Raw genomic sequence first — 16834 nt, forward strand, 5'->3', positions numbered from 1 at the left:
TACAAAACAGTCACGCCTTGTAACGACAGGACGCTACAGTCAGCAAGCCAGTGGCTTGATGACCTCTTAGGCCATCTCCATTTTCCAATGTGGAAGCGCGTCTTTACACGTTACATTTGCGGGGTTTCCAGACATCAACTCATGGATGTCTCAGCTATTTACAGATTAAAAGATAAGACTGCCTCTGTCGAACGGTTTGGCAGGTTGCCATTTAGTCTCTGCTAGTTTTCAGCTGTCTTTATAACCAGGCAGTAGTACACCAACAGAGTCAGGGTTACTTATTCCCCTCTGTTTGGGGTAACAAAACCAGACAGCTCCGTCGCAGTCTCAATCAGCAAGTCACTTAATGCAGTTTGAAAATGGATTTTCTGCGGTTAGTATTTGCATATTGGAGCCACAAAATTGCATAATTTCACTTGATCTTCACAATGCGTATTTACCCATTCCGGTTTGGTCATCACAGGTTCTAGCGTTTGCAAAACGCCACAACCATTAACTATTTCAGGTCTACCATTTGGCTTCTTGTCAACGCCTCGGGTATTTACCAAAGTGATGTTGGTGATGATGGCTCATCTCAGAGACCTGCCAGTGACAATCGTTCCATACTTAGACAATCTGCTCATAAGAACTCTGTCTCAACAAAGTTCCTTTAACTTGCGCTACTAATGTATACTGCGGTGGCAGATCAAGTTAAAAAATAATCGCATCTAATTCCGTCTAAACGACGTCAATTCCTAGGTAAGATTATAAATACGGTAAATCGAAGACATTTACCTACTACACCAGCAAGAACAAATGTACATCTAGTAATTAGTGCAAAACACGCACACTAGCGGTACATTGCTGTATTCGCCTGTTAAGAATAATGATGTGTTTCAAAGCGATTTAGTTCGCCGGCCTTCACTCGCGTTTCCCACAGAGGGGCGAGGGTGTATATAATCTGGACGAGAGTCTCAGAGGTTCAGGAGTTGTAGTTAAAAAAGATCAGCGACAGAGGTTCTGAAACGGATCACGACAGATTGCTGTCGATAAATGTCCTGGAACTCCGTGCATTTTACAATGCACTACATGCTTCGCTTTCAGTCTGACCAACAGTCAGACAACGCAACGGGAGTTGCATACACAACAACCAGGGAGAACCAAGAAGCCGCATGGCAATGCGGCAGGTAACTCGAATCCTCAATTGCCCAGAACACCATTATGTGATAATGTCAACGGGGTTCATTCCGTGAGTGGACATCTGTTAGACAGATGATCTCACCCGTCAGGATTTAGATCCTGAAAACTGGACATTAAATCCAGAGGTGTTTCATATGTGAGTCCACAGAAGGGGGTTACCCTCAGGTATACATGATGGCATCTCGCCACAATTACAAAAGCTCAGTATGTGTACAAAACAACAGATCACAAGGGCAGTGGCGGTGGAGTCTCTCACATTCGTGTGGTCATTCAGCATCGTGTATCTGGCTCCACCATTTTCCGCTGCTCTCTCCGTTGCCAAAACGGATCATAAGACAGTTCGTCACAGTCATACTAGTGATTTCTCTATCGTCCTAGTGGATGCTGGGGTTCCTGAAAGGACCATGGGGAATAGCGGCTCCGCAGGAGACAGGGCACAAAAAGTAAAGCTTTAGGATCAGGTGGTGTGCACTGGCTCCTCCCCCTATGACCCTCCTCCAAGCCAGTTAGATTTTTGTGCCCGGCCGAGAAGGGTGCAATCTAGGTGGCTCTCCTAAAGAGCTGCTTAGGAAAGTTTAGCTTAGGTTTTTTATTTTACAGTGAGTCCTGCTGGCAACAGGATCACTGCAACGAGGGACTTAGGGGAGAAGAAGTGAACTTGCTTCTCGAATCTCCAAGGAATACTTGCACACGATCTTGGCCCGCTCATAATACGTCCAGCCTGTTACAACAGGGAACGTTCTTTTACCCATAGTTACCTATGTACCTATTACCTATGTACCGCAGCTGCGGTTGACAGGGTGAGGGTTCAGACCGCTCAATTAAGGAAAGAAATAGGGCATTACAGTATTATACCAACCATGTTACGAGCTAGTAAGCCGCTTAAGGCAGCTCATTATTACAAAATTTGGTGTGCTTACATAGGTGGTAAAGCTCGGAAGTTTCCGACATCATCCTTCAAGTTACCCGTATTCTGTTAAACGGGGTGGGATGGAAAACTGCGTTTATCTGCACTGAGGGTGCAGGTATCTGTGTGGTCAACTTATTTTCAAAGACGTTTGACTCTATTGCGTCTGTACACACCTTTCTACAAGGTGTCATCAAAGTGCAGCCTCCATTTATCCCACCTACAGCACCAGGTGACTTGAGGTTGGGTTCAGATTTCTTACAGTTTTCATATTTTGAACCCTTACAATAAATGGGGATTAAGTTTCTCACTTGGGAAAACATTTTTCTTCTAGCCTTAGCTTCGGCAAGGGTTTTGTTTTCATATTTGGGTGCCTTGTATTCCAAGCCACCGTATTTGAGTTTTCTCATGACAAAGCAGATCTTCGGACGAATTCCGCTTTCTTATTCTTCACATCAATAAACCAATAGTGGTTCCTGTGTTGACAGCACATTCTAGAATTCTGAATGTGGTACACGCATTACGCGTTTATATATGTTCCGAACGTCTACAGTACGTGATACGGATACGTTGTTTGTTCTCTATAATGCTGCCAACTGGGGTTAGCCAGTTTCTCAGCAGACATTATCCAGTGGGATAATAATGACTACAAGTCAGGCTTACTTTAAGGCTAAGTTACAATCGCCTACGTCAGTAATAGCTCATCCCACAGGTTCTGTGGGAATGTCAGACCCAGCGGGTCGTGGAGCGTCTACGACGCGGCTACATAGCCTTCAGTGCACCACGTTTGTGCACGTTTACACGTTATGAATGGTTGCGGCATCAGCATCTAGCTTTGGCTGCCTACTGTTACAAGTGTCAAACAGCTCTCCCGCCCACGAGGGAAGCTTTGGTACGTCCCAAGAGTACTCCAGTGACCCCTAGTGGACGAAAAAGAAAATAGGATTTTGGTACTTACCAGGTAAATCCTTTTCTTTGAATCCATAGGGGGCACTGGACGCCCACCCAGAGCAGTTTTACCTGGGTTGTTTTAAGCTCAGAGGAGCTTAGGGTAACACGTTTTACCTGGTTTGTATTAAGCTCAAAGGAGCTTATGGTAACACATTTTAACCGATTGGTTCAAACTATAAAGGTCTATCGGTTATGCTGTCAACTGTTTAGTTGACACTAACGTTATGGGTCAACTTTGTTGTTGTCCGTTATGTTATAGGAATTCTCCATTGTCAACCTCTCTATAGTAGTTCGCTCAGTAAAAACACTGGGTTCGTACACTGAGGTACTCTAGGGATATGGAGGGGTGGAGAGTTCTAAATTTAAATATTCAGTGCCTTTGTTCTGCTACGCCGCCCATATCCCAAGAGTACTCCAGTGCCCCCTATGGATTCAAAGAAAAGGATTTACCTGGTAAGTACCAAAATCCTATTATTACTGTTGTTCCATTCTAAATGCTTAAATTAGTATGAATTCACATGAACTTTTATTTTGAGTGAAGGTTATAGTAAATGTGGCCCGGTGATGAAAACTCGCGCCTTGAGGAATATAGGTCACCATTCATTTACATGAGCGCTTGTTTTGTTAAATCACTTTACGATATTTGGCTTTCCCTCGCATCTCGGGAACCAGCAGTGGTTATTCATTTCTGATTCCGGACAGTGAAAGGAAATAGTTTGCAATCTGCTTAGTCAATGAATGTTGGGCCAATCCTGTGATCGCAAGATTATGAGATCTGAGGGCCACAATACTTGTGTTTAGTGATCTTGTGTGTGCTAATAGTTCAGGCTTCCTGATTATTTGGGAGGAATACTTATTTCTCTATCGTCCTAAGTGGATGCTGGGGTTCCTGAAAGGACCATGGGGAATAGCGGCTCCGCAGGAGACAGGGCACAAAAAAGTAAAGCTTTACTAGGTCAGGTGGTGTGCACTGGCTCCTCCCCCTATGACCCTCCTCCAGACTCCAGTTAGATTTTGTGCCCGAACGAGAAGGGTGCAATCTAGGTGGCTCTCCTAAAGAGCTGCTTAGAGAAAGTTTAGTTTAGGTTTTTTTCTTTACAGTGAGTCCTGCTGGCAACAGGATCACTGCAACGTGGGACTTAGGGGGAAAGTAGTAAACTCACCTGCATGCAGAGTGGATTTGCTGCTTGGCTACTGGACACCATTAGCTCCAGAGGGATCGAACACAGGCCCAGCCGTGGAGTCCGGTCCCGGAGCCGCGCCGCCGACCCCCTTGCAGATGCTGAAGCGTGAAGAGGTCCGGAAACCGGCGGCTGAAGACTCCTCAGTCTTCATAAGGTAGCGCACAGCACTGCAGCTGTGCGCCATTTTCCTCTCAGCACACTTCACTGGGCAGTCACTGAGGGTGCAGAGCGCTGGGGGGGGGCGCTCTGAGAGGCAAATATAAACCTTATACAAGGCTAAAAATACCTCACATATAGCCCATAGGGGCTATATGGAGATATTTAACCCCTGCCTGACTGGAAAAATAGCGGGAGAAGAACCCGCCGAAAAAGGGGCGGGGCCTATCTCCTCAGCACACGGCGCCATTTTCTGTCACAGCTCCGCTGGTCAGAACGGCTCCCAGGTCTCTCCCCTGCACTGCACTACAGAAACAGGGTAAAACAGAGAGGGGGGGCACATTAATGGCTATATATATATATATTAAAGCAGCTATAAGGGAGCACTTAATATAAGGATATCCCTTGTATATATAGCGCTTTGTGGTGTGTGCTGGCAGACTCTCCCTCTGTCTCCCCAAAAGGGCTAGTGGGTCCTGTCTTCATTAGAGCATTCCCTGTGAGTTTGCGGTGTGTGTCGGTACGTGGTGTCGACATGTATGAGGACGATATTGGTGTGGAGGCGGAGCAATTGCCAAATATGCAGATGTCACCCCCCAGGGGGTCGACACCAGAATGGATGCCTTTATTTGTGGAATTACGTGATGGTTTATCTTCCCTTAAACAGTCAGTTGAGGACATGAGGCGGCCGGACAATCAATTAATGCCTGTCCAGGCGCCTCAAACACCGTCAGGGGCTGTAAAACGCCCTTTGCCTCAGTCGGTCGACACAGACCCAGACACGGGCACTGATTCCAGTGACGACGGTAGAAATTCAAACGTATTTTCCAGTAGGGCCACACGTTATATGATTTTGGCAATGAAGGAGACGTTACATTTAGCTGATACTACAGATACCGTAAAACAGGGTATTATGTATGGTGTGAAAAAACTACAAACAGTTTTTCCTGAATCAGAAGAATTAAATGACGTGTGTGATGAAGCGTGGGTTGCTCCTGATAAAAAGTTGATAATTTCAAAAAAGTTATTGGCATTATACCCTTTCCCGCCAGAGGTTAGGGCGCGCTGGGAAACACCCCCTAAGGTGGACAAGGCGCTCACACGCTTATCCAAACAAGTGGCGTTACCCTCTCCTGAGACGGCCGCACTTAAGGATCCATCAGATAGAAAGATGGAAGTTATTCAAAAGAATATATACACACATGCAGGTGTTATACTACGACCAGCTATAGCAACTGCCTGGATGTGCAGTGCTGGAGTAGTTTGGTCAGAATCCCTGATTGAAAATATTGATACCCTAGATAGGGACAATGTTTTACTGTCGTTAGAACAAATAAAGGATGCATTTATCTATATGCGTGATGCACAGAGGGATATTTGCACACTGGCATCTCGGATGAGTGCTATGTCCATTTCAGCCAGAAGAGCCTTATGGACACGACAGTGGACAGGCGATGCGGATTCAAAACGTCACATGGAGGTTTTGCCGTATAAAGGGGAGGAGTTATTTGGAGTTGGTCTATCAGACTTGGTGGCCACGGCTACTGCCGGGAAATCCACTTTTTTACCTCAAGTCACTCCCCAACAGAGAAAGGCACCGACCTTTCAACCGCAGCCTTTTCGCTCCTACAAAAATAAGAGAGCAAAGGGCTTGTCGTACCTGCCACGAGGCAGAGGAAGAGGGAAGAGACACCAACAGGCAGCTCCTTCCCAGGAACAGAAGCCCTCCCCGGCTCCTGCAAAAACCTCAGCATGACGCTGGGGCCTCTCAAGCGGACTCGGGGACAGTGGGGGGCCGTCTCAAAAATTACAGCGCGCAGTGGGCTCACTCGCAGGTAGACCCCTGGATCCTGCAGATAATATCTCAGGGGTACAGGTTGGAATTAGAGACGGATCCTCCTCATCGTTTCCTGAAGTCTGCCTTACCAACCGTCTCTTCCGAAAGGGAGAGGGTGTTGGAAGCCATTCACAAGCTGTACGCTCAGCAGGTGATAGTCAAAGTACCCCTATTACAACAAGGAAAGGGGTATTATTCCACTCTATTTGTGGTACCGAAGCCGGATGGCTCGGTAAGGCCTATTCTAAATCTGAAGTCCTTGAACCTCTACATAAAAAAGTTCAAGTTCAAGATGGAGTCACTCAGAGCAGTGATAGCGAACCTGGAAGAAGGGGACTTTATGGTATCCTTGGACATCAAGGATGCGTATCTACACGTTCCGATTTACCCCGCACACCAGGGGTACCTCAGGTTCATTGTTCAAAACTGTCACTATCAGTTTCAGACGCTGCCGTTCGGATTGTCCACGGCGCCTCGGGTCTTTACCAAGGTAATGGCCGAGATGATGATTCTTCTTCGAAGAAAAGGCGTATTAGTTATCCCATACTTGGACGATCTCCTAATAAGGGCAAGGTCCAGAGAACAGCTGGAGACAGCTTTAGCACTATCTCAAGAGGTGCTAAGACAACACGGGTGGATTCTGAATATTCCAAAATCCCATTTAATCCCGACAACTCGTCTGCTGTTCCTAGGAATGATTCTGGACACGGTTCAGAAAAAGGTTTTCCTTCCAGAGGAAAAAGCCAAGGAGTTATCCGATCTGGTCAGGAACCTCCTAAAACCAGGAAAAGTGTCAGTACATCAATGCACAAGAGTCCTGGGAAAAATGGTGGCTTCTTACGAAGCAATTCCATTCGGCAGATTCCATGCAAGAATATTCCAAAGGGATCTGTTGGACAAATGGTCAGGGTCGCATCTGCAGATGCACCTGCGAATAACCCTGTCACCAAAGACAAGGGTGTCACTTCTGTGGTGGTTGCAGAAGGCTCACCTATTAGAAGGCCGCAGATTCGGCATTCAGGATTGGATCCTGGTGACCACGGACGCCAGCCTGAGAGGCTGGGGAGCAGTCACACAAGGAAGAAACTTCCAGGGAGTATGGACGAGTCTGGAAAAGTCTCTTCACATAAACATTCTGGAACTAAGAGCAATCTACAATGCTCTAAGCCAGGCGGAACTTCTCCTGCAAGGAAAGCCGGTGTTGATTCAGTCGGACAACATCACGGCGGTCGCCCATGTAAACAGGCAGGGCGGCACAAGAAGCAGGAGTGCAATGGCAGAAGCTGCCAAGATTCTTCGCTGGGCGGAGAATCACGTGATAGCACTGTCAGCAGTGTTCATCCCGGGCGTGGACAACTGGGAAGCAGACTTCCTCAGCAGACACGATCTTCATCCGGGAGAGTGGGGTCTACATCCAGAAGTCTTCAACATGTTAATAGACCGTTGGGAAAGACCAATTGTAGACATGATGGCGTCTCGCCTCAACAAGAAACTGGACAAATATTGCGCCAGGTCAAGAGATCCACAGGCAATAGCTGTGGACGCACTGGTAACTCCTTGGGTGTACCAGTCAGTGTATGTGTTTCCTCCTCTGCCGCTCATACCAAAGGTATTGAAGATCATACGGCAAAGAAGAGTAAGAACAATACTAGTGGTTCCGGATTGGCCGAGAAGGACTTGGTATCCGGAACTTCAAGAGATGCTCACGGACGAACCGTGGCCTCTACCTCTGAGAAGGGACCTGCTACAGCAGGGTCCCTGTCTTTTTCAAGACTTACCGCAGCTGCGTTTGACGGCATGGCGGTTGAACGCCAGATCCTAAAAGGGAAAGGCATTCCAGAAGAAGTCATTCCTACCTTGATTAAGGCACGGAAGGAAGTCACCGTGAAACATTATCACCGCATTTGGCGAAAATATGTAGCGTGGTGCGAGGATCGGAGGGTTCCGACGGAGGAATTCCAACTGGGTCGTTTCCTACATTTCCTGCAATCAGGATTATCTATGGGTCTCAAATTGGGATCCATTAAGGTTCAAATTTCGGCCCTGTCAATATTCTTCCAAAAAGAATTGGCCTCTGTCCCTGAGGTCCAGACTTTTGTCAAGGGAGTACTGCATATACAGCCTCCTGTGGTGCCTCCGGTGGCACCGTGGGATCTAAATGTAGTTTTAGATTTCCTCAAATCCCATTGGTTTGAACCATTGAAAAAGGTGGATTTGAAATATCTCACATTGAAAGTGACTATGTTACTAGCCCTGGCATCTGCCAGGAGAGTATCTGAATTGGCGGCTTTATCTTATAAAAGTCCTTATCTAATCTTCCATTCGGATAGGGCAGAACTACGGACTCGTCCGCATTTTCTCCCTAAAGTGGTATCAGCATTTCATCTGAACCAACCTATTGTGGTGCCTGCTGCCACTAGCGACTTGGAGGACTCCAAGTTGTTGGACGTTGTCAGAGCCTTAAAAATATACATTGCAAGGACGGCTGGAGTCAGAAAATCTGACTCGCTGTTTATATTGTATGCACCCAACAAGTTGGGCGCACCTGCTTCTAAGCAGTCGATTGCTCGTTGGATTTGTAACACAATTCAACTTGCACATTCTGTGGCAGGCCTGCCACAGCCTAAAACTGTAAAAGCCCACTCCACAAGGAAGGTGGGCTCATCTTGGGCGGCTGCCCGAGGGGTCTCGGCATTACAACTCTGCCGAGCAGCTACGTGGTCGGGGGAGAACACGTTTGTAAAATTTTACAAATTTGATACCCTGGCAAAGGAGGACCTGGAGTTCTCTCATTCGGTGCTGCAGAGTCATCCGCACTCTCCCGCCCGTTTGGGAGCTTTGGTATAATCCCCATGGTCCTTTCAGGAACCCCAGCATCCACTTAGGACGATAGAGAAAATAAGAATTTACTTACCGATAATTCTATTTCTCGGAGTCCGTAGTGGATGCTGGGCGCCCATCCCAAGTGCGGATTATCTGCAATACTTGTACATAGTTATTGTTAACTAATTCGGGTTATTGTTAAGGAGCCATCTTTAAGAGGCCCTTTCTGTTGTCATACTGTTAACTGGGTTTAGATCACAAGTTGTACGGTGTGATTGGTGTGGCTGGTATGAGTCTTACCCGGGATTCAAAATGCCTCCCTTATTGTGTATGCTCGTCCGGGCACAGTACCTAACTGGAGTCTGGAGGAGGGTCATAGGGGGAGGAGCCAGTGCACACCACCTGACCTAGTAAAGCTTTACTTTTTTGTGCCCTGTCTCCTGCGGAGCCGCTATTCCCCATGGTCCTTTCAGGAACCCCAGCATCCACTACGGACTCCGAGAAATAGAATTATCGGTAAGTAAATTCTTATTTTTCTTTGACCTAATGAGCCTAGGTTTTCAATGCATGTTTTATTTTTACAATTATTATTTTTTTTTTGGACCATTATTTCCTCAACATTCATTGGCCGCATTACATTCCCATTGGTGGTTATACCCCACTTCCTGCCTTTCCTCACAGCTTCCAATTACATAAGTACATAATGCTGTTTCATAAAATGTTGCCTAACAGACTTTCTCTGTGTTTTAGGAGGTGAAAGCACTTTTTGACAATGAAAATTGCCCCAAAGTAATAAGCTGTGAGTTTGCTCACAATAACAACTGGTATGTTACATTCCAGTCTGACACTGATGCACAACAGGTGAGTCTTTCCAGTTTTTGGGAGTTGACGACCGTTGCTTGTAGTTACCCGATTTATGTCTAATAGCTTAGGGCACGTTATGTTTCATATGTGAATGTTTCAGGAGTGTGGCAGAATGGAAGATGCAGATAAAGTTGTTCACATGATTTTCCACAATAGCTTGGCAGTAAACCCACTGAATAACATTAGTCAGCTTCTTAAACCAAAGTGGTTGATAAACAATCGCTTGCATTCCGCAAAAGCCAAGCCTAAATAAAATGTATTTAATAAAGTTTTGTCATTGTATGGCAACATATAAAAGAGATACTAATAACATTTGGCATTTTTTTTTTTTTATACTGGCAACATAGTACATTCTATTTCAGAAAGTTTGCTTCACAATTCACACTAGTTGAGCTTATGAGCGGTGTGCATTAAGTTTCCAGATGCACCAAAAGTAGTATATTTACAGACAACGTGAACATTACATTTTTTTCAAAGTATTTGCCAGTGGAGTCAGTGCAAAGTTGCATGCGCTCAAACCATTGGTGAAGCAGGTATGTCTACTACACGCCTGATTAAGAACTCCACTGTAGCTTCTGGTGACTCAAAACGAGTCCCATGCATCTTGTGTTTGATTTTTGGAAGCACAAAGTCACAGAGGGCCAGGTCTGGACTCTTCATGGGCCAGAAAACCCACCACTTTCCTGGACTTGTGGGTAGGTTCGTTATGGGCAATATGAGCATGAGTTCTTGGGCGGTGCCTGTATATGGCTTCCAGCACTTGCATTAGGCATTGGTTGGCGTACCAGTGACAGTGTGCTGATGAAGCTACATGACCAGTCTTAGCCACAAAAACAGCCACTATCTGCATGGCCACTCTGCGCTCACATCGGAACTTCTATGGCGGTGCACCTCCAGCTGTGGTCCACTGGGCCAGCACTTGTTCGGTCTCAGGGTCAAAACTGTTGATCCAGGATTCATCTCCACTGATCGTGTTTGAGCGACCACCATCAAACCTGGCCAGTATGTTGCAGCACCAAGTCTCCTCCTGCTCTTGGGTCAGATGATGGGGCATCCAACGTGCAGAAACCTCTCAGGCCAAGCATTTTGTGGAGTATGGAGCCGATGGATCCTGATGAGATGCGTATCTCCTCTAACTGGATCATGGTCGCCCTACAACTCAACTATGGCCCACACTGCAGCAAGTTTGTCCTGTGATGGTGGACACAGGTCAACTGCAGCGCTCCTAGGGGGTCATTCCGAGTTGATCGGTTGCTAGCTAGTTTTAGCAGCTGTGCAAACGCTATGCCGCCGCCCACTCGGAGTGTATTTTAGCTTAGCAGAAGTGCGAACGGTTGAATCGCAGAGCGCCTGCTAAAAATGTTTGTGTAGTTTCAGAGTAGCTCAAAATCCTACTCAGCGCTAGCGATCACTTCAGACTATTCAGTTCCGGATTTGACGTCACAAACCCGCCCAGCCACGCCTGCGTTTTTCCTGGCGTGCCTGCGTTTTTCTGCACACTCCCTGAAAACTGTCAGTTGCCACCCAGAAACGCCCACTTCATGTCAATCACACTGCAGCAAGCAGTGCGATTGAAATGCATCGCTAGACCCTGTGCAAAACTACCTAGTTTGTGATCGTATGTCGCACGTGTGCACTGCGCAGCACTGCCGTGTTTTAGCCTGATTGCTGCGAACAAATTCAGGTAGCGATCAACTCGGAATGACACCCCCCTCCCCCAGTCTCCAGCCGTCTCCTGCACTGTAATTCTGCAAACCACTCAAACACTGGTATTGAATCATGCTTCTAGCCCCAAAAGCAGCTTGCAGTCGGTCAAAGCTCTCCTGCTGTTGCAAACTACTCTTGTAAATGCAGGCATTCATGACTCTCCAGTGGCCTCTGTTTAGCTCATAACGAGTTTGTGAAGGAAGTGAGCAGTGCTACTTATATATGATTCTGTACTCTGAAGTTTCACAAGAACTTACTTCCGATTACAGTTATAACCAGTCAGATTGTGTTTACTGTACCAATGCATCGCACACTGCTCGTATAGTCTAGTCTAAATTCTCTCTGACAAACATGCACTATTCTAGTAGCATATGTTTTTGGACAGTGAGTGGAAAACAAAGTTATAAAATTTTGGGTCCAGTGTCCTCTCAAGTCATTAATTTTGGGCAACCTTTCTAGCTTATTTTTTATTTTTAACTTTAGCGATCTGCTTTGTTGTGTAGTCTTTCTAACTCTGTTCTCCCTCCAGTGATGCCATGTTTGTCCATAACATACAGCTAGAGATGCGTTGAGATAATCTTAACTTGTCTGTTTACTGTCCAGCATTTTTATTTCTCCTGTAGGCATTCAAATATCTAAGGGAAGAAGTTAAAACATTTCAGGACAAGCCAATAATGGTAAGTTAATATGTTGTTACTTATTTAAAAGTCTTTGTATCCTCTCCTTACTGTTTCACCCTGGAGCTCATTAAGCCTTTTGCAGTATTTTGTCTGAGTGGGTTATTTTCTGTTTGCCTTGGTCATCGATGTGTTGCTATGGATTGTTGAGTCGCCTTCTTTTCCATAAACGCAATGTAGTAGAGTTCCTCTCTTCAACATTATATTCAATTAATCCAGTACTCTGAAATACAGAAACATAGTTGGGTTTTCTCCTACTTCCACTGAGGGACACTGGGCATTAATAAATTGAATATGGGTCATTGGGGCAGATGTATTAAGCCTGGAGAAGGCATAAAGAGTTGATCCAATATGTAAATTGACAGTTATGACCTGATTGGCTGGTGCGTTATCACCTTGCACTAATCACCTCTTTATCACTTCTTTATGCATTCTCCAGGCTTAATACATCTGCCCCAATATGAGCAACTTTTTTTTTTTATAGTTGAGTGAACTAACTGGTGTAAAACGGATTTAAAAAAAAAAAAGCTGTTTCTTTATCATCCATAGGGGGCACTGGAGTACTCTTGAGATATGGACGGGCTTCCGTAGGAACAGCACTGAATATTTAAATTTAGAACACTCCACCCCTCCATATCCCCGAGTACCTCTCAGTGTTTTTTCTGTGCTCGAAGTAGTAACAGCTATGTGACTCAGGTCACGATTACTATTGAAGAATTTTATTTTGATTTTTCTTTTTATTTGATATTTTTTCTATTTTACACATCCCTTTCCCCCTTCCAAAAGGCAGGGTCAGGGATAGTGCAGCTGCTGATAGCAGCAGGGGCGTGTCGGGCCTCTCTGAAAGAGCTCCCTCACAGCCACACACACACTTCCTGCAGGCTGGCCGGCGCTTACTGAGAAGCCCCGTCGGAGCCTCTTCACAGATACCGACAAGCCAGTGGCACTATTGCAGGTATGTGAGGGGGGTGAACGGGGCGGTCAGCTTCCGCTGCCGTCCCGACGTGTGGGGAAGGCGCTGGGTCTTTCGGCTGTCTGCCGCCCGCCGCAGTTGCTCCGGCCGCCGGGTAACATAGCACCCGCTGTCCTACACTGCTCCCGCGTCTCTGAAGTCGGGTCCGGCCGCCGCTTCTCCCGCTGCTCCGGCGCTTCTTACAGGGTACCCGTGTCTCTCAACGGGTCCGGCCGCCGCTTCTCCCGCACTTCCGTCCGCCGCTTGAACGCTGCTGCCCGTGTCTCATAGCGCTGCCACGCGCTCCCAGGTCCCGGGGTGCCCGCTGCCCGCACTGCACACTATGGAGCAGATGCGAGGGGGGGGAAAAGGACAGCAGCAACAGGCTGTGGATAGTATAGCACATATATAAATATATAATGATGTTTATACTGGCAGGGAGGCTGTTTTATAATGATTACACAGGCTGTTAATAATATCAATATGAAACTGCACTGTGATTATATGGATAAGCATGGCAGCCATTTTAACCATGCTTCCCTTGTCTTCCTGTTGTGATTCCAGAACGTTCCTGTCCTACATCTCTACTCCACCGGAGGCGCAGGGGTGTTAGTGGGAATTTGGGATCACATTACATAGTACTGGCCACGTGTACTGCACTTGGCCAGATATATATACAGAGACACCTTACTGCTATTTCTCTGACGTCCTAGTGGATGCTGGGGACTCCGAAAGGACCATGGGGAATAGCGGCTCCGCAGGAGACTGGGCACAAAAGTAAAAGCTTTAGGACTACCTGGTGTGCACTGGCTCCTCCCCCTATGACCCTCCTCCAAGCCTCAGTTAGATTTTTGTGCCCGAACGAGAAGGGTGCATACTAAGGGGCTCTCCTGAGCTGCTTAGAGTAAAAGTTTAAAGTAGGTTTTTTATTTTCAGTGAGACCTGCTGGCAACAGGCTCACTGCACCGAGGGACTAAGGGGAGAAGAAGCGAACTCACCTGCGTGCAGAGTGGATTGGGCTTCTTAGGCTTCTGGACATTAGCTCCAGAGGGACGATCACAGGCCCAGCCATGGATGGGTCCAATAGCCGCGCCGCCGGCCCCCTTACAGAGCCAGAAGACTGAAGAGGTCCGGAAAATCGGCGGCAGAAGACGTCCTGTCTTCAATAAGGTAGCGCACAGCACCGCAGCTGTGCGCCATTGCTCTCAGCACACTTCACACACCGGTCACTGAGGGTGCAGGGCGCCCTGAGACGCAATAAAAACACCTTTTTTGGCAAAAAATACATCACATATAGCTCCTGGGCTATATGGATGCATTTAACCCCTACCAATTTTTCCTTAAAAAAGCGGGAGAAAGGCTGCCGAGAAGGGGGCGGAGCCTATCTCCTCAGCACACTGGCGCCATTTTTTCCTCACAGCTCCGTTGGAGGAAGGCTCCCTGACTCTCCCCTGCAGTCCTGCACTACAGAAACAGGGTAAAACAAGAGAGGGGGGGCACTAATTTGGCAGATAAATATATACAGCAGCTATATCAGGGAAAAACACTTATATAAGGTTATCCCTATATATATATATATTTATCTGCCAAATTAGTGCCCCCCCTCTCTTGTTTTACCCAATATATATATATATATATAGCTAGCGCTCTGGTGTGTGCTGGCAAACTCTCCCTCTGTCTCCCCAAAGGGCTAGTGGGGTCCTGTCCTCTATCAGAGCATTCCCTGTGTGTGTGCTGTGTGTCGGTACGTTGTGTCGACATGTATGAGGAGGAAAATGGTGTGGGGGCGGAGCAATTGCCTGTGTTAGTAATGTCACCCCCTAGGGAGTCGACACCTGACTGGATGGTCTTATGGAAAGAATTACGTGATAGTGTCAGCACTTTACAAAAGACTGTTGACGACATGAGACAGCCGGCAAATCAGTTAATACCTGTACAGGCGTCTCAAACACCGTCAGGGGCTCTAAAGCGCCCGTTACCTCAGGTGGTCGACACAGACACGGACACTGACTCCAGTGTCGACTGTGAGGAAACAAACGTATTTTCCAGTAGGGCCACACGTTACATGATCACGGCAATGAAGGAGGTTTTGAACATTTCTGATACTACAAGTACCACAAAAAAGGGTATTATGTGGGGTGTGAAAAAACTACCCGTAGTTTTTCCTGAATCAGATGAATTAAATGAGGTGTGTGATGAAGCGTGGGTTTCCCCCGATAAAAAACTGCTAATTTCTAAAAAATTATTGGCATTATACCCTTTCCCGCCAGAGGTTAGGGCGCGTTGGGAAACACCCCCGGCGCTCACACGCTTATCAAAACAAGTGGCGTTACCGTCTCCTGATACGGCCGCCCTCAAGGAACCAGCTGATAGGAAGCTGGAAAATATCCTAAAAAGTATATACACACATACTGGTATTATACTGCGACCAGCAATCGCCTCAGCCTGGATGTGCAGTGCTGGGGTGGCTTGGTCGGATTCCCTGACTGAAAATATTGATACCCTGGACAGGGACAATATATTATTGACTATAGAGCATTTAAAGGATGCATTTCTATATATGCGAGATGCACAGAGGGATATTTGCACTCTGGCATCAAGAGTAAGTGCGATGTCCATTTCTGCCAGAAGAGGGTTATGGACGCGACAGTGGTCAGGTGATGCGGATTCCAAACGGCATATGGAAGTATTGCCGTATAAAGGGGAGGAGTTATTTGGGGTCGGTCTATCGGACCTGGTGGCCACGGCAACGGCTGGGAAATCCACCTTTTTTACCCCAGGTCACCTCTCAGCAGAAAAAGATACCGTCTTTTCAGGCTCAGTCCTTTCGTCCCCATAAGGGCAAGCGGGCAAAAGGCCACTCATATCTGCCCCGGGGCAGAGGAAGGGGGAAAAGACTGCAGCAGACAGCCTCTTCCCACGAACAGAAGCCCTCCCCCGCTTCTGCCAAGTCCTCAGCATGACGCTGGGGCCTTACAAGCGGACTCAGGCACGGTGGGGGCCCGTCTCAAGAATTTCAGCGCGCAGTGGGCTCACTCGCAAGTGGACCCCTGGATCCTGCAGGTAGTATCTCAGGGGTACAGATTGGAATTCGAGACGTCTCCCCCTCGCCGGTTCCTGAAGTCTGCTTTACCAACGTCTCCCCCCGACAGGGAGGCGGTATTGGAAGCCATTCACAAGCTGTATTCCCAGCAGGTGATAATCAAGGTACCCCTCCTACAACAGGGAAAGGGGTATTATTCCACGCTGTTTGTGGTACCGAAGCCGGACGGCTCGGTGAGACCTATTTTAAATCTGAAATCCTTGAACACTTACATAAAAAGGTTCAAGTTCAAGATGGAGTCACTCAGAGCAGTGATAGCGAACCTGGAAGAAGGGGACTATATGGTGTCTCTGGACATCAAGGATGCTTACCTCCATGTCCCAATTTGCCCTTCTCACCAAGGGTACCTCAGGTTTGTGGTACAGAACTGTCACTATCCGTTTCAGACGCTGCCGTTTGGATTGTCCACGGCACCCCGGGTCTTTACCAAGGTAATGGCCGAAATGATGATTCTTCTTCGAAGAAAAGGCGTCTTAATTATCCCTTACTTGGAC

At 47.1% G+C, this 16834-nt stretch overlaps 1 protein-coding gene across 3 annotated transcripts in view; it reads left to right on the forward strand.

Moving 5' to 3' along the window:
- LARP4 (La ribonucleoprotein 4) overlaps window positions 1-16834 on the forward strand; it is a 158259-nt gene that overhangs the window by 85463 nt on the left and 55962 nt on the right. For all 3 annotated transcript variants that reach the window (XM_063952251.1, XM_063952249.1, XM_063952250.1), the window contains exons 7-8: window positions 9788-9898; window positions 12232-12285. In XM_063952251.1, coding sequence (XP_063808321.1) covers window positions 9788-9898; window positions 12232-12285 — 165 coding nt within the window. The remainder of the gene's footprint in view (window positions 1-9787; window positions 9899-12231; window positions 12286-16834) is intronic.

Source organism: Pseudophryne corroboree, chromosome 2 (genome assembly GCF_028390025.1).
Source record: "Pseudophryne corroboree isolate aPseCor3 chromosome 2, aPseCor3.hap2, whole genome shotgun sequence".
NCBI classification, from domain to species: domain Eukaryota; kingdom Metazoa; phylum Chordata; class Amphibia; order Anura; family Myobatrachidae; genus Pseudophryne; species Pseudophryne corroboree.